We start from the raw sequence: 18,511 nt of genomic DNA on the forward strand, positions 1-18,511 counted from the left end.
GTCATAAGCATAAAAAGGAAAAAAACAAGCAGAGGAGGCAAGGATGGAGAGAATTCTTTCATTCGTCAGGCCAAAAGGAATCACGGATGCTTTGAGTCCAGGTAGATTTCACAGTTTTTGTTAGAAATTCCAGCTGACAGAAAGCAAACCTTCTGATGTTTCCACCTCCTGACACGTATATATCAAACTCAAACGTCATTTATTTTCTCCAGTTAGCATCACAGAGATGACGGAAAGGTGACAAAGTGCTTCCCACTCTGGAAAACCACCAGGGCCTCGCCGTTCTTCTCCTCGTCTGTCACCAGCTCCAGGAAAGACTCGGCCACCTCCGCCACACTGGAGAGACAAGGTTCGCCCCATAATGACAAGTCAAATGAAAACAGAAACCGCGTGACCCCAGTACGTGTAGCGTGTAGGGAATTCAGCTGCTCGTGTCAACACCTACCAAAATTGTGCATTTGTTGGTTAGCATATTTAACTGCTAGCATTTTTCAATCTGCGCGGCTTTTGCCGTGATACTAACGCTACAGTTTTAGCGTGAATGAGAAGGAAGGACTCACGTTATGACCCCGACCTTATCAATAAGGGTTTGGCTGAGTTCGGTCAGACCGGAAAACCGGCCCAGTTTGGACGGGATGCGGGTAAAGAGCTCAGTCTGGACGAAGCCAGGACAGAGTGTGTTGAAGCGCACGCCGTAGCCAGAAGCCTGCGAGGCAATCTGGAAGACAGATGTTTACAGTACGGATCATTGAATGAAAATGGCTGGTCCTTGGCTCCGCCCACAAACATCACAGCGGACGGGCCTTCTTCCTAAAAGGGTCATAAAGTTATAAGCCACTTGGCTCAGCTCTTTCTTCATCATGACATAGCTGTTGTTTTGAAGTTCAGCCAGACGTCCAATTCAATTCGCATTCTGCTACAGCGAAGTTCGCCTGCTCACCGCCATCGCTCTGGTGAAGCCCACCACTCCGCTCTTGGTTGCTGTGTAAACCGGACAACTCGGCAAAGGTCCGATACCTGAAATCAAGCGCTTCAGTTGGCAGGCTTCCTGCATAGTGAGGTCCAAATCCTGGCAGTGTCCCTCACCCGCCATGGAAGCTACATTGACCACGACTCCTCCTCGCCCCCCGCTTTGCTTGCTCATGTGCTCCAGTCCCAGGTACGTCCCTCTGATGACGCCCATCTTTGAGGCGCAGCGGACATTTTCAATCCCACTGACAACCAGGATGAAGCTGCCGGGTTGGGCTTTACCAGATTTACAGACACGGTCTTCTCCCACTCGCCCTCATGCAGGATGCCGGCGTTGTTGCACAGGATGTCGATTCCCCCAAAAGTGTCGGCGGCTTTCTGTAGCGCAGCTGAAGTGAAAACGTGACAAGAATTATAACACATTCATTCATTGTTGAGTCATTCATTGTTGAGTCTATCGCACCGAGGAGCTATGGCAGAGCTTTGCTGAGCGTCAATGGTAAGAAACATGAAGATGAGTCCGTCCTTTTTACATTATTTATTCTCTAAATAATATTTGTCTCGATACTCTAGATGCACCAAAACATTTAAACAGACACATTTCTTCATTTTCTAAGGTTTTCATCAGACTTGAGAGAGCAGTGGGGCGGCACTCTAGCGCCCTCCACTGACCGGGAGCCCAAAACAATGGACCAGCAGACAACACATTGCAACACGACAAGCTATCATTGTAACACAAGAACACTCTTAACATCACAAGACGACCCAACAATGAATCACTTTGCACAACAGGAGCTCATGAGACATGGTCCAGGTTGTTGTTAGTGAGTTGTTGTTGTGTGGTCGTGCTGGGTCCACAACGCCTCATCAGGAGGTTCTGGATGAACAAATCCACCTCACTCTGAACTAAGCCGACAAACACAGCTGCTCTGATCGGACCCAGATGGCTGTTGACTTCAGGAATCTGGCCAAAGAAACACTGGGTCTGCAGCTTCTCCCCCGCTGGCACCTCAGAGACGAGGCAGTGAAACAGAAGAGGTCATGTGACTGAGGTCATGGGACTGAGCTTACCTTTCAGCTCCTCCTCTGACTGGACGTCACACTTGACAAAGAGACTTGTCGCTGCTCCGAACTCCTGGTCCAGCGCTTCCTTCGTGGACCTCCCTGAAGCTTCATCGACGTCCAGCAGAGCAACCTGGGAACAAAAGTGACCTCTGACCTCAAACTCACTTGGTGTTGAAGACGGGGACAAACACGATCTCGGCAGTTAGAGAGGCCTCCTGGAGCGGAATGTGTGAATCATGGCAGCGTGATCATAAACTCCAGCAGACTTCCTGTTTATGCTGACACAGCTGTTATTACCTGAGCTTCCCTTCATCCACGATAAACATCACATGACTCTGCTGGGAACCTTTCATGCAGATCTACTGAGGTTTAGCAGGCGAATGCTGACTCGAGCAGAGCACGTGTCAGAGAAGGACGGAGTGAAGGATGAGACTCAACAAAAAAAAAAAAACAGATGAGTACAAGACAAAGTTCTGGATCAACCGGTCGACCGACCTTCCATGTCTCACCTGCAATCACCTTTGGGAAGAGAGTGAAAGATACGAGACAGGAGGAGTGGAAGTCTGATCCTCCACGTCAAGAGGGGTGCCTCGGACCAATCAGGAGAGATTAGGACCTGTTGACCTTGAGAGAGAGGTCTGGGCCTCTTGACTTCAGCTGCTGCCCCCGCTACCCAGAGTATTTTCAATCGAAAAACGTGTCTAACGATTTTTTTTTAATTACGTGGAGGCTATTGGGTCGTGTCTTCTCCTTTTTCTTGTGTCACGGTTGTGTGAATGGACGTGATACAGACGCATAAAGTTCCGGTCAAAGTCACGAACCTTTGCACCGCTCCTCAAAAGGCTCTCCGCGATCGCGCGTCCGATTCCGGCTGCGGCCCCGGTCACCACCGCCACACTCCCGGCCACAGACGGCATGCTTGCAGCCGCCAGGGAAGAGTACAAAGGAGATGAAGATGTGGGTTCTTCTGTTGCAGGCGCCGCCCCAGGAGCTGACGTCAGCGGCCCAACTATGCAGGACAGAAGGATGCTGATCTAAAGAAGATGTTGGTGCGCGTGGGAAACGCTGCGGAAACGGTGAGTCACAAAACAAGGCTGGGATCTATTACAGTCATCAGCATCGACAGACACTGTGTTTCCAACATGGAACTCTTGCACAAATGGGCGCCAAATCTTTTATAAACAAAATAACTCACTTAATGGAGTTTGGCTGTGAGCGGAAGCAGTTTCTCAATCTAGCCACTGGGAGGCGCCCTAAATTCTATTTTTATTATCGTTATCGTTGTGTTGTTATTGTTTTGTTGAGGAAAAACTATTCTCGATGATTTGAGAAGAATTATGCCTTTTGATGTGATACTTTTTTCTTTTGTATTTTTTTTTTTGAATCCGAAAAAAAGTTATATATATTTTTACCCACATTCAAAATGTTTGTTTTGTTTTATAAAACTAGAATAAATGTATCTAACTAAAAACATGATGTCCAAAAATGTTTAAAATAACAGATAGCAAATTGAATCTGTGGAATCATTAAAAAATACATAAATGAAGTCAATAACGTTTCATATCCAGATTTTTTTATTTTTTATTTTTTGCTGTCATTTTAGCGCGTTAATTTGATTAATTACGCCGCAATTTAACGCGTTAAAAGATTTAACGCAATGAATTATGAGTATCAACGGTTCTTCATTTTGCCTCATTTAGAGGCGTGTTATACTTCATTTTTTAATTGCTACATTGAGTATAAGTGCCGATTTAAGACAGCCATATTTTATTTCAGAATTTAATTTATTTAACTGAATCGCGTTTTTAAAACAGCCTTATTTTATTTATTTAACTGTATTGCTGTTGTTTTACATTTTTTAAAAACAGCCTTATTTTATGTATTTAACTGTATTGCTGTATTTGTTTTACATATTTAAATAATGCACCGTGCCTAACTGGTTTGTGGATGTGCTTGACCTTTACTTTTGGATTTCATTTATGAAGCACAGTTCACCAATAAAAAATTGGATTTCAAATCTTCTCTTCTTACTGTATTCCATTTATTAGTCATGCACTACAATTTTTTTATGTCCTAGAACTCTAATTCTTTATCAGGAGACCTTTAGCAGATATGACATTAAAATGAGATTAATTCAATTAATTAATTACAAAAGCCTGTAATTAATTCGATTAATTTTTTAATTTTTGATTGACAGCACTAGTTCCTTTCTTTTATTCTCCCCTTAAATGCGTGTCTCCATTAAAATGCATTACATTTCTTGTACTCATAATATGGATTTATTTTATATTTATTGCTGAAATACTTTCTCATAATACCCTTAAAATATAATCCTAAAATAAACGTCGACACCAATCTTTAATGCAGCTAAAACTACACAAAATAGAATACAAAATCTACAAGTTGAACTCTGTGGAACAACCTCTGGGTAGCTGCTTTTCGTGGCCACTAGGTGGAGGAATGGTGTCGTAACATTAGTTCGTTAAATTGCTCTGTCATGACTGTATGCAAGTCTTCTTGTCTCATCGATTGTTTCGATTTTATATATATATATATATATATATATATATATATATATACACACACACACACACAAATTATATATATATATTACAAAAATAAAAGGAGTGTGTTGAATTAGTTTCCTGCGTATCACTGTAAATGTCAAAGACTGTCACCACCGAGACTCTTGGTTCCATGTTCATTCATGGAACCAAGAGCAGCGCGTGTCACCAGTTTTGGTGGCGGCGTGAGCGCGTGCGCTATCAGCTGGGCTCAGGTCGTGGCGCGCCCTCCTGTGATACGAGACCCTCCTTCAGCTCCACTCTGAAGTCTGGAGTCAAGATGAAGCCGTTTGGCTGGAGCGCGCAGCGCGGCTGCGGCGAATACTAAACAGATGTTGTTGTGAGAGCGACCCGCTCTTTGTCCTCGGGCTCTGGGGTGAGAAGGAATATCTTCTGGAGGGGCTTTAGAGGTGCAGCTCAGCTCTGTCTTCATCACCATGGCACCATGTCTGACGCTGCTCCATCACCAGGGCGCTCCTTCCTTCACTCTCTTCTTCTCCGCCCTTCATCCGCTCCATCACTGACCCCAGACACCTCAACTGTTTTCGCCCCCACTCTCCGCTCTTCCTTCACTCACACGCAGTCCACTTATTATTCTCTGAACAGCGCCCTCAACACTCCAACCGTTTAATTTGGTGAGTTCCGACTGAAGAGACATTCCCCGCCTCCGCGCTAGAGGGAGCCGCTCAGCGCGAACGTGACCAGGTTTGCTCTGATGCGACGCATTAAAGCGACGGCAGTTGGGGTTTGTCACACCAGGAGCAGCTCTCATCTCTTCAGGTCAAATAGAAATCTAGATCAGTATTGAAACCAAACATGTTCTCGCCTCTTATCAGCTCAGCGCGCCCGTTGCTTTAAAAGATCCTGATAAGAACTGAAGTTGAGAGAGAGTCGGGCGAGGGAAACCGAGGTTTCTCAACGCTGTTTTACACGAGTTTTATATGATGGAGGTCAAAGGTCACTGTGACAGAAGTAAGCCTGAACCAATGATGTGAAAGAGTCGAGGGAAGAGAAGGAAAACATAACAATATATTGGCTAAATAAAAAATATTTATATAAAATAACATTCATACTTGAACCACATTTTGATTATTTATAATATTTCACTTCTCAAATTGAATTAACAAAACATTATTAACCTGCATTAACATGAATATGGTGAGTGGTATTATGTTGTGTAAAATTGGTAAATAGCAAACTCCAAATTAGTTTTTAATCAAAATATTAGTGTATACTATTACCATCTTTATTGATAATTTGATTTATTGAAGGCAAAACTCCACCTGAGGTACTTCAGGAAACACCTTTGATCACTTTAGATTGTACAAATACAATTTGAATACGTGTAAATCACATGAATCGATTGTCTTGCCCCCATTGTGTTGACTGGGAGAATGAGTTTCTTTCACCTGACTGGGTTCAGGTTAAGCCCCGCCTGCTGCAAGAACAACAACACAAGTGTCTCTCGACTTCGAGTTGTAAAGATGAGTTGTGGTCTTCCACGTGTGCTGGAAGGAGGTGCACATATGTTGAAGTGTCCTGCAGGTGGATTCAACAGATTACAAACATTATTTCAGAAAAGCAGACTATATATATATATATATATATATATATATATATATATGATAACAACTGAGAAGCCTCAACATTTGCTAGTGTTTGCTAGGTAATGTTAGCTCTGCTGCAGCAAAACACCACCCTTCCACAGGAAGTCAGTCGCAGCCGCTTCAGTAGCAACCTGTGCTCTTGCACTCGGGCCACAAAGGCCTCTCCAGCTCATTCTGCTTATGAGGCACCGCTGAGCTCCGATCTGCTGACCAGCTGCTGACTCGTGTTTTGACCACGGCGCTCCAATGCCGCTTCACTGGTGAGTGCGACTGGACAATGCCAGAGAGCTTTACGTGTCAGCGGCGTCATCGGCCACAAAGAACAGGATGCCCACATATCGGCCCGTTTACAGTGAGGGGCCACGTTCAGCTTTAAACTAGATCACACCTGCTACAACTGTGTCACATCGAGTGAATGTCCCAGTGAGCCGGGTCACAGAGCACAGGAGCAGATGACCTTGCAACGTTAGAATAGCAAAACTACTTTGATAATTTGTTTCTTTTGTTTGGGATGTTTTTGTTGCTAAACTAAAACTACTATTTTGGTGAGGGAGGAGCCTCCAAGGACCATGATCTGTAGTGGGAGTGAAGATGAGTTTTTTTATGCTGTGGCTTGTTGTTCAAGACGTTTACCGGGTCCATATTTGTATAAATGATTAGTAATACATGTATAACCTAATCTAATGCTTTAGTGTCTCATGTATGCAGTGCTTTCCTGCTGTTCTTGAGGTGCCATGAGCAGCACGGTCAGGGTCACGGCGGGGTCACGTCACTCGTCACCACAGCAGACGCTCACATTCGAGCGCTTCATTGATGCGGCTCTATTCTCACTTCAAATGCAGCTCCTGATGCTACAATGAGCCGGGCAGAGTCCAGAATGCAGTCTGGCACTTTCAGTCCAAAATCCAGCCTCTTGTTTATTCAGATCTAAAATCAATGATCGCAGCTAACGGCCACCGGCGCAGGTTCAGGCTGCTGGAAGGAGAGCTGGAGCCAAGGCAGGCGATAGGTGACAGGCAGAGGCAGCATGAAAGCGTCAGACGGGTCTGTCGTCCAACCGGAGCCTTGTGATGTGTCAGTGCAGCAGACATGTTTGGCTCGCTCGGATTTAATAACCGGGCCAGCAAGTAGCCCTTCATCAAGTCCGAGTTACGTCACCGAGTCAAACATCTCAGCCCAACCAAGTTCTCACCGAGCCTTTCAAAGTGATTAGTCACCAACAGGGCAGCAGGGTGGAGCTGACTCACACCACTGCAGGCTTCAGAGAGCCGAGGTTACCTCCAGTCACTCGCGCAAGCCAGTTGGCTTCAGTCTGCCGTCACAACTGACTTGTTTTACTCATTTACACTGGCAACTGTTGCTCCTTAGCCCAGTCTGTTGGACTCCTACTTAAGCTATAAGAGTATTAGCATAATTGACAACAGTATGTAAATAAAAATTGCAATTCAAATGGATCAATGTAAGGGTGAATTTGAAGTCATGGTTAAAATAAATCAATAATGTAAGAGGTATAAAAAGTTATACTTTAATAACAGTAACTCGACCAAATAATCCACAAAAAAAATCTGAAAAAATGTTTAGAATAACAATAATATATGAGGAGGAAATGGAATTCATGGTTAAAAATAAAATTTCAATGGAAAATAAAACATGAACATTAATTTGGAATTAATAATTTCTGACATAATAATTGTAAGTCATAATTATTCACAAAAACAAATATTTAGCACATGTATACCCTATATACATTCATTTAGAAATAAAAGAAATACATGTGATGTTGATAAGATAATAATTAGAAGAATTATTTATCTATGTAGGAAGAAATGGAAACCATGAACTGGAAAAATAAAATTAAAAAAAATAAATTAAAATTTATGACATAGTAATAAGTCATAATTATCCACAACAACACATCACAAAAAGCTGATGTAATGAAGTCATGTGCCTGACATATAAGTTGTCAGAGTGCAAGAACCAACTTTGGAAACTTTGTCAAAAATCCCAGTTGACCTTTGACCTGACGAACCTCTCTTTCCCAGCTGTGCCTTTCTGCCGCTCACTGATCGCTTCTTTTGATGAGGAAGAGAGACGCCGCCTCCTTGGATCCGACTCTGAATCCACAGTGAGAACTCCAGCTCAGTCCTGAGCAGCCTGAGGTCCCATCAGACGCACGAAGCCACTCACAACCCCTCCGTGCATGTGCAAACACGATTAGCATTTTAGAGAAAGAAGCCAGTGCCATCAGCTGAAGGCCACGAAGAGTTGCAGCTGCAACTGTTCCCACACGCACAAGTTGTGTCTCTGCCAGAGGATTTACAGTGTCATGAACAGACTTCTGAGGATCTTCAGGCGAAGAAGCCACACATTACAGTGTGAGAGTTTAGTTGAATCCTGCGAAATAACGCCTCAGCGATGAGGAAGCAAGCGTTTCTCTGAGTTGGTTTTCCCTGGGCTGAAGAGTCGCCTCATCTACACGTTTAGTTTACTGTCGCTCAGATGTTTGGAGAAGAGGTGTAGAAAGTGTTGAGTCATCTTGTTTCATGTGCCGTGAAGGCGAGTTTAATGTGCTCCATTAGAAGCACAAACACACCCAGTGTTGGTTTAAACCTGACCTGAAGTCTCAGGCCGTTACATAACCAGCCATTCAGCTTTATAAATAGCGCACGTTACAAATGCAAGTCATCTAGCATCAGTAACCCCACTCCTATAAGAGGACTCCTCCAATATACGCGGCCATCACCGACATGTCCCGAACTTTGGGGAGATCACACGTGGTCTGGACACGTGTGTAGAAGAACAGACCAGCCTTATTGCTTCATCGCCGTCTTGGACACGTAGTTCAACTCCCCCGTCACGTGACGCTGCGCAGCTATCCGAACCCCGTCGAAACCCCGGTATGAATGTGACGTGTCTGTGCGGGTTGTGGCATTTTAAATCCTATTAGGAGCCGGGATCTGAATGTTTTGAGATTAGAAGACTGGACTGACGTCACACAAGCCGTTGTGGTACGTTCAAGTTCATTGGAAAATGTAGCCAAAAGAGGAGGCTCTACTTCACTCTTAACTCTGTTTTTTTTTTTTTTTTTTTTAATCTTTGTACGTGAAATAGCATGATTTTAAGAATATAGTTAATCACAACACAATTTTTGTTCACAAATGGTGATCATAAAAGACTGCCACGAGAATTGCCACTTTGCTTTGTATCATATTATAAATCAATTATATCATATGTCTACATGTTAATTATTCATGGTCTTCTACTGTTTTGGTCGTCCTTTATTGCACCTTTGTCTTTGTAATGCAACATCATTCCGACCATCTGGGACACAGGAGGTTGGGATGTCCTCCTCATGGTCATAATGCAGGGGGCGTATCTAACTGGAGCCCAAGGGGACAATGACTATTGGACCCCTCCTTAGTGTTTGTGGTGAATGTTTTTATTTCTTTCTCAGAGAGATTGATCTAGCATCAGCTGAGGTATGAGACAAAAATAACATTCATTACTATAACATGAATGTATTTCCTATTTTATGTTCTGTCAACTGTAAAACTTTAGCTAGTTACTATCCCGTTTATTTCTTTTTAAATAAATGTAATTTACAAAAAATGATTTTTTTTCCCCTGTATTAAATCTGTGCTTTTTTTATTGTAGCGACACACCCCTCAGTTCACTCCACTATTTCCCTCTGAATTTATGATAATCGAGGCAGAAGAGCTTCTAAATATTTCAAACCGGAGCTGCTGTTTCATTCCCGGAGGCACTTGAACGCAACGAGAATCAACTTGAACGCGCGCTCCCGACGGTACGTGGCTACGCCCCTCTAAATACTACGTGCGCGCCCCCCCTGCTATCGCGTGGTGGGGATCATCCATATTGCTGCGAGTGGTGGTCGGGTTGTCGTCAGCGAGGCCCCCGCACGCGTTTATTTACCGTTCTATATGTTTGAATCCAGCACCGTCCACTCCGCGTCTTAGCCTGAAGCTCGTTTGGCCTCGGAGCGACCGAGGAGCGGCTCACTCCGCGGAGCGACTCCGGCTAGTCGAGGAACCGAAGCCTGGTAAATCCTGCGGGGGGAAGAAAGACCGTGGTGGGAAATGGCCACTCAGGTGGAGGCGCTCCTGCCCGGCAACCCGCTGGCCAAGGCGGAGGAGCACGGTCAAGTGATTCGCTCCGAGCCGGAGATGGACCGGGGTGAGAGGGCCAAGCAGGAGGTGGCTGTCGGGGACCAGGGCACCAACGAGGAGGAGCAGCGCTGCGACGAGGAGGGAAGCGACAAGGACGACGAGAAAGGCAGGAAGGAGTTTCCCGAAGCTCCGCCGCCCAAGGTGAACCCGTGGACTAAGAACATGAACGCGGTGACCGTGGTCAGCGTGAACGGACAGACACACGGTCAGTAGCCCTGCATGCACGTCGCTTCCCCGCCTGCCTGCCTGTCAGCCCTGTGCTGGTGCTTATCAGTGGTCAGAGTGCACACAGCAGTTGTCTCGCTGGAATGTTCAGTCAACTCTCGGAGGTCACCAACTAGTTGTTGCGGTCGCTGTCTGGTTCTGTCGGGAGAGAAACCCCCTGTACTCGGGGCTGAGCCGGATCACACCCATTAAACGCGTCCAAAGAGTGTTAAAGCAACAGTCTGCTGAGTCAAACTCCTGTTCGTCCAGTGTTGTGATCAGCTCGACCGCACTTGGAGAAACTCTTCCCCTCAGCAGCGAAACCGACGCTACACACGCGCGTTTGTCAGCTATTTCTCCGTCCATATTTTGGACCGAGCCGGGCACCGAGCCACCGAGGCGCGCGCCCTCGTCTGCTATCGATCACCGATTAGTAGACGTGACTGTTAGCCGCTTAGCAGGCTAACAATAGCACACGGGCCTAGCGCGTCGCCAAGCCCTCCCTTCATGACCACGTTAGCTTAGCCCCGGGTGTCACTCCCCCGAAAACACGCGTTCCAGTAGCGACGCGTTCCAGCTACACGTCGTTACGCCACGGTCAGACACCGTGTAGCGGTGTCTTTCTACACCCGAGCGTGTTTAAGCTGTTAAACCAGCAGGTTTGTTATGAGACGTCACGTGTTCGCTCCACGTGTTCGCCGACAGAAAGGCATGGGAGCTAGCGTGCTAAGTGGCTAATCGGTTCAATACACAATCTATCGGCTCGTATTTAACAGAAAACTGTCGCGAATGAAAACAACGAGTAGTAGAGGGTCTTGTACCACGGTTGTCACGGCTTCTGTCTGTTGCCAGCCGCGGAAATCAATGGTAGTAGTGAGTCATCCTAGCTTCTGTTTAGTGGGATCGTTGGCTGGAAATCACTGGGATTCGATTATAGCATGAAGAGGGTGGGTTCACTGTCGCAATCGTCAAGCAATCGTTTCGATGCGCATTAATTCCATGTTGTGGAGTAGTATTCTGGGACTCGTGTCCCACTTACATGCTCATTCTGTCCAGTTAGATTGGACTCCTGGATGAGCTGTGTAGATGGTGAACCCCCAAAACACACCAGATGAAGCTGCCTTCAGGGCTGGCAACAATGATTATTTGGAGAGTCGACTAGTCGATGACTACCGAGACGACTAGTCGACATGCAAAGCGTACAGGTTGACGAACACGCCAGCATGACCGATTGCAATATAAGTCGAATATGAAGACAAATGTAAGTAAACACTTGTATAGTGTAAAGTGCTGTTTTGAAAGTTAAGTTGAATTTCATTCGATCATAATGTAGTGTGAAAGGTTTGTGTCCTTTGTGAAATGGTCCCACACTTATGACGTTTTTTTGGTCGTGATGATCACATGGCCATTTCTCCTCTGACTGTGGCTTGTTTTAAGAGAGGATGATGGTGGCGACTGTAGTGTAACATGAATTTATTATGGTTGAACCACCCAACTGAAAGTAATTCAATCATCTCAAGCAGTCTTCGTGCTAATGACTGGGGTAGGTCTGAAGTGTGTGAGTGTGTGTGTGAGTGTGTGAGTGTGTGTGTGTGTGTGTGTGTGTGTGTGTGTGTGTGTGTGTGTGTGTGTGTGTGTGTGTGTGTGTGTGTGTGTGTGTGTGTGTGTGTGTGTGTGTGTGTGTGTGTGTGTGTGTGTGTGTGTGTGTGACCCTGTTGCTACACACTGTGGCACAGCATGTACTCTGGATGTACACCTGACATAAATATGCTCCTGAAGCCGACACGCCAGAGAGCGAACCAGACAGGGAGTTGAAAGGTTCAGATAAAGGCTCTGCTGTGCTCTTTCCAGGTTCTACTCCTAGAAACTAGGACTGGGTCTGTCGTCATTCCACTTCTTATGATTTAACTTGTAAATACTGGAACTTTAAGAGACACGAACACCTTATGGTGAAGCAGTTGTGGATGGCATCTGTGATTTATTTATTATATTCTCAACTGTCTCTATTTCCTTATCAGCTCACAGAAGTGTGAAAGCGTTTCAAAACAGTCATTAATGCTCAGTTTTGTCTCAGATTGTGATCTGCCTCTGTCAAACGGTCACAGTGTGGCTGCTCATCAAACATATGAGCTGTGGGCATCACTTCTCACTTGTTTTACTGATAGTGATAAAGCGTGTGACTGGGTGTGGATGATTTACGTGTATTTTCTAATACCAGCTTGATGGTCATATACGTTGCAGTCATGTCTTTTTTAGAAGAATAGCACTGACATCATTACAGTTCTTCACAGTAGGAAATTCCAATCATCTAATGACGTGTTGCGTTGGTCATTTGACCTTTTCACTCGTGGTGCGATGATACTAATCCACTGATCATCACGTCACTCTAATGATTGTAGACGCTGATCTTACAAACTTTCTTGACAGTTGTGTGTTGGACAGATGAAAATTAAGTCAGCTAAACTGGACTTGTTTTACCCAGGGTTTTTGACTAACAAAGAAAAGGTTTCTGTCAGAAGAAGATGGTTGGCCTGGCGAGTCTGAGTTTCGGAAAGAAAAGGGACAGAGGTGAAGAAAATGTTGCTCTCGGTGCTTTTTGTCAGCATTCTGTTTTAATTGGCCCGTTGGTGTCCTTTAACATCTTTAATTGACCCTGTTTTGCAATTTCCGAACAAAAATGCTACATACTTGTTTATGGTTTGGTGTCACGTGACATTTAAATATTCCATTATTCTGGATTTTATAGAGATGGAGTTCATACCAGTTGTAATTGAAGCCAATTTGTCCCAATATAGGTCGACACATTCCTTTCCTTGAAATAGCAGCAGCAGACCAGCCTATGATGGTCTGTGGCTGTGACAAATCAAATATACGCTCAGGGATTTTAAGATGGCTAAGACTATTATTAAAGGGTCACGACAACGTGCCGGGTGTTCTCAAAGATGTGTGTTTCTAGAACCTTCATCAGGGAACGTAAGGTGACCTTCGCCAGCTGGCCTCCCTTTTCAGTGAGGATGTTAGTAATGCAAATAAAAGTTGGGTTTGATCCTGAGTTTCAGGCAGTATCCAGAAAAACAGGCCGGTCTACTGCAGGAATGGATGGAAATCAAGTCACGGCTCAATTCATTAGCATGACTGTAGGTCTGCCTGCTTCTCCGTCCACACTTGCAAATGACCTGCTGAATGTAAACCAGATCCTTATCTTCTCAACCATCTCGACCCCAACTTTTGGCTCATTTACAAGCGAATGAAACAGTTTCGGGTCTTCTGGTCTCATTCACGGGGTGCCAGGTGAGTCTGACACCGTGGATTATAATTCATAAATCATTTTAGACCGATCGATTCACACTGACTGCACCGTGATCTTGCTCAATGACTTCCGCTCTGTGCGTCTCCTGCTGATTTGACGCTTCTTTTTCACTGCAAGTGTTGACTGGAGGAGGTGGCGCCGCATGCGGGCCAGCGTTAGCATGAACACCTCTCCCTCTTGTTCCTTTTCTGTGAGTTGAGTTTTCTTTGTTGTCACCCTGAGGAGAGCGGCCCTGGCCGTCTGCAGCTCCGACCCCCTGTGGCCGACCCTACGTGTGACTGCGTGATGATAGTCAACATAACACTTGTCGACTCTTTGCCTTCAGCGTAAGAGTTTTTGGCCCACTCTCTAGTTATACCTGATAAAGATCAACTATGACACTTACCAGTTGGGCATTTTGAGAAGCAGCAGGCTGCCAACTGTATTGGTTGTTTGCTGTATTGGTTGGTTGATGCTGGGGGTTATGGATGGACTCTGCCTGTTTGAAATGATGAAAAGAGATGAGAAATCTTTTTTGGACATCATTAAAAAAAGGCCTGGGCTTTAAAGGACCGCGGTTGACGTGGTAACTAAACGTTTGGTTTAACTTGTTGATCTGGCCTGATTACGTCTGTCTGAATCAACAACTCCTTTCAGTCTGACACATTTGTCCTTATTGCTTTCCGAAACTTTCCTCCTCCATGACACGAGTGCTCAGTGTTTTTGCAGTTGGGGACAAATCTAATGCCTTTTGTGTTCATGGTAATAATGAGTTTTGGTTGAGATGCATTGGCTTGGATCAGAATCTGTTTTAGTATTCTGTGTAAAACTTCAGTTTCTAAAGTTTCTCCTGGACTGTCAACAGTTGGACTGACTGTAAAGGAAACCGTGGGATTGGCGGCTCGATTAAGACCATAGTGAAAGGAAGAAGTGGTTTATTAATCAGCCAAAGTTTGGTGGTGTTTGACACTTGACTGGAGGAACGGAGTCTAGTTGGTGTTGCGTTTTTTTTCGACTCGACAAAGGTCATGAGTGTGACCAGTGTGCTGAGGGCTTTTTGTTTTCTGCCTGGTTGGTCCAACACTGTTGCTGCTGTTGCTATAAAGTTTAAACTTTTCGGTGGCTTTGCCCAGACTCTAGTGCAAGAAGAAGCCCATTCATAGCTTTCTTTGTCCAGCACATAACTCATGGGCTACGTGTTATTCCCCTGGCAAGCTAGTTAACACTGTTATGTCGTAACGCTTCCAAAGCAGCGGATTGTTGCCGTTTACGTGGAGGTCAGTTGGTGAACCTATAGTGAAACTTGAGTCGGATTTCCACTGTCACTTCTTTCCTCTTTCTCAAAGATGAACCACAGTTGTGTCAAGTAAACCCTGTGGTGGAGTTTCCATTCATTGATACCAGTCCTTTTCATGCCGTTTCAAATGCTCACAGTAAAATTCACTGCTCTTAATTGGTCCCTCTATTTTTAAACAGTCACCCTATCAATTAGTGGAAGTGCTCCTCACATGGAGCAGGTCATTTACAGCTCATTATTGTTGGCTCATCTGCCTGAGTCGTGCCAGCACGCCCACGCATCACGAACACATACTATCGGAGCTGGAAAATGAGCTCTTGGCTGAATGAATTGGACTGCGCGTTTTTATCTGCCTCAGCTTGTGTCTGGACGCTATGATAGTGGCTCAACCCTCTCAGGACTGAAGCCAGTGTTTAGACTGTTTGTGTGTGTCTGGCCGATGATGCGATAAAGTGGCTTGACTTTTGATACCTGCTGTCTCCTGCTTGTGAAATTTCATTTCTTGCTCTTTGATAAATGCAGTACTGTGGTGTACTACGAGTAATACTGGCGACAGACAGTGATGTGATTTACACTTTTCCGATCCATTTTTCTCTTGAATCATCCTTGTTTTCTTCCACATTAAAAAGGGAAAAAGTAAAGCTTTGGGCGCCCAACTCCAAGGCAGAATGCCCTGAATATACCCCATTTTCTTCCCACTAAAATTCGTAGATTCAGTCCTTCCATGAGGTCTCACTAGAAGACATCCTTTACCTCCCAGACTCTGCACACTTAAGAACTGCTCCCGAACACAGGCTCTCACTCAAATAGCAGCACAACAGTTGAAACCCTGGAAACACCAGACCAGCAAGGTGTCTGGGTCCTCATAGGACCTCAAGTGTGTCAAACTTAGAATTCCAATAGTACAAGAACCATCTCGATCAAATGCTCTTTTTTTTTATTCACATAGTCTGACAGAGTCAGATGTGGCTTCCAATTGTGTGTCATGTCGCACGACAGACGCTGATGTTGTGTTCCATTGTACTTTAAAATGAGATGGTACATTGAAAAAAAAGAATCATTTTGTCACTTTCAATTCAAATACATGCAAAATTAACAACCCAGTTATAAGTAATGGGCACTTGCTTGGGTCTCACTAATGTTCTCTGCCACTGCTCTGTTGATGTCAGAGCTTCAGGAGTCTTGGTGTCAAATTTTGGTTGTTCTTCAGAAAGCACTCTAAACCTGGCCATAACAGCTTCCTCTGAGTGCAGGCACAGGTCAACTTTTCTACTTAAGTCTGCATGTTTGATGGAAGAAAACACCATAGTCGTTCTCAAGCTGAAGGTTGCTGGCCGCGGCTATTGGCTAATAACAAAACAAACGTTAATGGAGCAGCTAACCTGGCAGCGAGGGTAGTGAGCCACTGGACAGGCTAACATCAGTTAGGGGTTTAACTCAGTCAGGTCATTGATCTATGGCAGCTTCACTGACTTCATTCGTCATGAAGGCCAGGGAGACAGAGTCCAGGGTTTACGCTACATATCAACTAGCTTGGCGCACCGCCACGGCTTAAATGAGAGTTGCCATACCATCAGAAGAATCATCTCTTTTTAAAGATGAATTCTCATGTGAAAGAATGCATGAAATGGAAGTGGAAACATTTGATTTCTACAGAGCTGGACACTAAAACGCTTCATTTTTATTTACACGCCTCTGTAAGAGCAGAGAAATGGCAGTCAGTGTAAATATTTCTGCTAAAGTGGGTTGTGATGCTGTATGGCTTCAGTAAAACCTTTAAAAACCAACCCTGGCTAAGTACGACTTTGCTTCTACACAGTGCAGAAACAAACTAGTGAGATTTGGTGTCAGTAACTAGCTTTGTTAGCTACTTCTACAAGGGTGTGGTAATTTATGCCTTGGTTTTTAGGTGCATGAGAGACATGTTGGTTGATCCGCTTGAACTAAAACACAAGTTTATCTTCTAATATTGACGTGTTAAGTGCTCGCTGGCATCACTTTTCCAAACTCCGGCTCATTGTCAACTGTAATGTGTCGCTGCCTGCCTGCCTGTCAGGTAAGATTTATGAAGCTTGTGGCGTAGCCAGAGCTTGTGCACGTCTCGCGGCAGCCTGAGGAGACACCACCCAATTTATGCTTTCTGAGCTTTTACTCCACAAGCTGTGATGTCATCAGGTGTCTTCGATGCAGGGAGAACACATGACTGTGCATGTGTTCATGGTTGCGACACCTTTTCTAACTGAGTTCCCGTTAGGGACGAATAAAACGTTGGTTGGGTCACCACTGATTCCCGTGAGCTGACGTCATGCTGTAAACCAGCAGGAGGTGCGGATTCCCATGTTTTTTAAAGTGTACGTTCTCAAAATGAGAACGCAGCAGAACCTGTGGGTGAAAAGCTCCTTTGTGTGGCGAACAAAAGGCACCAGAATCTGGCTCTAGATGGGATCAGTTTCCCAAAACTGCCATGGTGTTTATCTAAGCTGACGTGGCACAAGGTTTATTTTTGACTCCACGGCCGATGGCCTGGAGGCCTCCACTGGAGCAGGTATTGTCAGTGGCGTGTATCATTGGACCAGTGGGAACTGGTCCCAGGAGCCCAGCTGAGGGTGTCTCTGCTCATGAGTGAAAGTCAGTGGGCGAGAGCAGCTGTGTAGATAAGGTATTATGAACAAAAAAAAAAAAACATGTCCTTGAAAGCTGTATATGGTGAATGGGCCACATTGGACTTGTCATGTGACTTGGATGGTCCTGCTCCAAATGGTGGTGCAGGCATTTTCAGACCACAGTTTGAGATGGAAAGTGGGCGGAGCTAAACCTAGAGCATCGTAAGGGAGCATAATTGAAAAGTACCTTGTGATCCTTGTCTTTTCTGTGTCCCGCTGGCCCTTTGTTGGATGTCAATGTTCACCTTTCTGTTGTCACGTGACCTGATAAAATGGTCAGTATGAGATCTGCGTGTGCTGCCATGTATCTTACATGTGTCTGACATTGTTTGTTGTCATGTGGTTTGGTTGTCCGATCTGTTCCCTATTAAAGTCATATTTATAAGCATTGCAGTTTTGAAAATGACATGCGGATTTGTTTTCTCTTCAGCAATGCTAAATGAAATATGTTTGATCTATTGAGACCAGAGCTTTTGTTTGGGGTGTATTTATCATTTCTAGTTCGCTAAATCCTTTTTTGTTTTCCATTTTGTTTTCCAGTTATCCATGTTTTGAGAGCTTTTACAATCATTCTGTCACTTTTTACTGCTACTCAGGGAAACGTGTAAAATTAAGATGCTTTTGGCACTATAATTGTTGCTTTATTTATTCAGTGAAGATTTGAAG

At 44.7% G+C, this 18,511-nt stretch overlaps 2 protein-coding genes across 3 annotated transcripts in view; one reads left to right on the forward strand and one right to left on the reverse strand.

Moving 5' to 3' along the window:
• Positions 1–42: 42 nt before the first annotated feature.
• Positions 43–5,249, reverse strand: LOC128748701 (15-hydroxyprostaglandin dehydrogenase [NAD(+)]-like). Its single transcript, XM_053847656.1, has 7 exons — positions 2,856–5,249; positions 2,041–2,164; positions 1,252–1,358; positions 1,087–1,183; positions 941–1,017; positions 561–718; positions 43–336 (listed from the first exon to the last, which is right to left on the reverse strand). Exons 1-7 carry the CDS (start codon positions 2,949–2,951, stop codon positions 219–221), a joined length of 777 nt encoding a protein of 258 aa, XP_053703631.1. The 5' UTR covers positions 2,952–5,249; the 3' UTR covers positions 43–218.
• Positions 5,250–10,042: 4,793 nt separating this feature from the next.
• The window catches only part of larp1 (La ribonucleoprotein 1, translational regulator), a 28,141-nt gene continuing 19,672 nt past the window's right edge, over positions 10,043–18,511 (forward strand). Inside the window, exon 1 of one of the 2 annotated variants that reach the window (XM_053847631.1) lies at positions 10,043–10,597. In XM_053847631.1, coding sequence (XP_053703606.1) covers positions 10,303–10,597 — 295 coding nt within the window. In that variant the 5' untranslated portion in view covers positions 10,043–10,302. The remainder of the gene's footprint in view (positions 10,598–18,511) is intronic. The other variant, XM_053847630.1, reaches the window with a different exon arrangement.

The sequence above is a fragment of the Synchiropus splendidus genome, chromosome 17 (genome assembly GCF_027744825.2).
Source record: "Synchiropus splendidus isolate RoL2022-P1 chromosome 17, RoL_Sspl_1.0, whole genome shotgun sequence".
Lineage (NCBI taxonomy): Eukaryota > Metazoa > Chordata > Actinopteri > Syngnathiformes > Callionymidae > Synchiropus > Synchiropus splendidus.

Bases quoted from the DNA above. Each gene is read 5' to 3' on its own strand.
- LOC128748701 (XM_053847656.1), bottom strand. From the start codon at position 2,951: ATGCCGTCTGTGGCCGGGAGTGTGGCGGTGGTGACCGGGGCCGCAGCC. The intron at 1,018-1,086 runs GTGAGGGACACT...GCTTGATTTCAG, and splicing joins CAATGTAGCTTCCATGGCGG to GTATCGGACCTTTGCCGAGT. The intron at 337-560 runs GTGAGTCCTTCC...TTGTCTCTCCAG, and splicing joins GATAAGGTCGGGGTCATAAC to TGTGGCGGAGGTGGCCGAGT.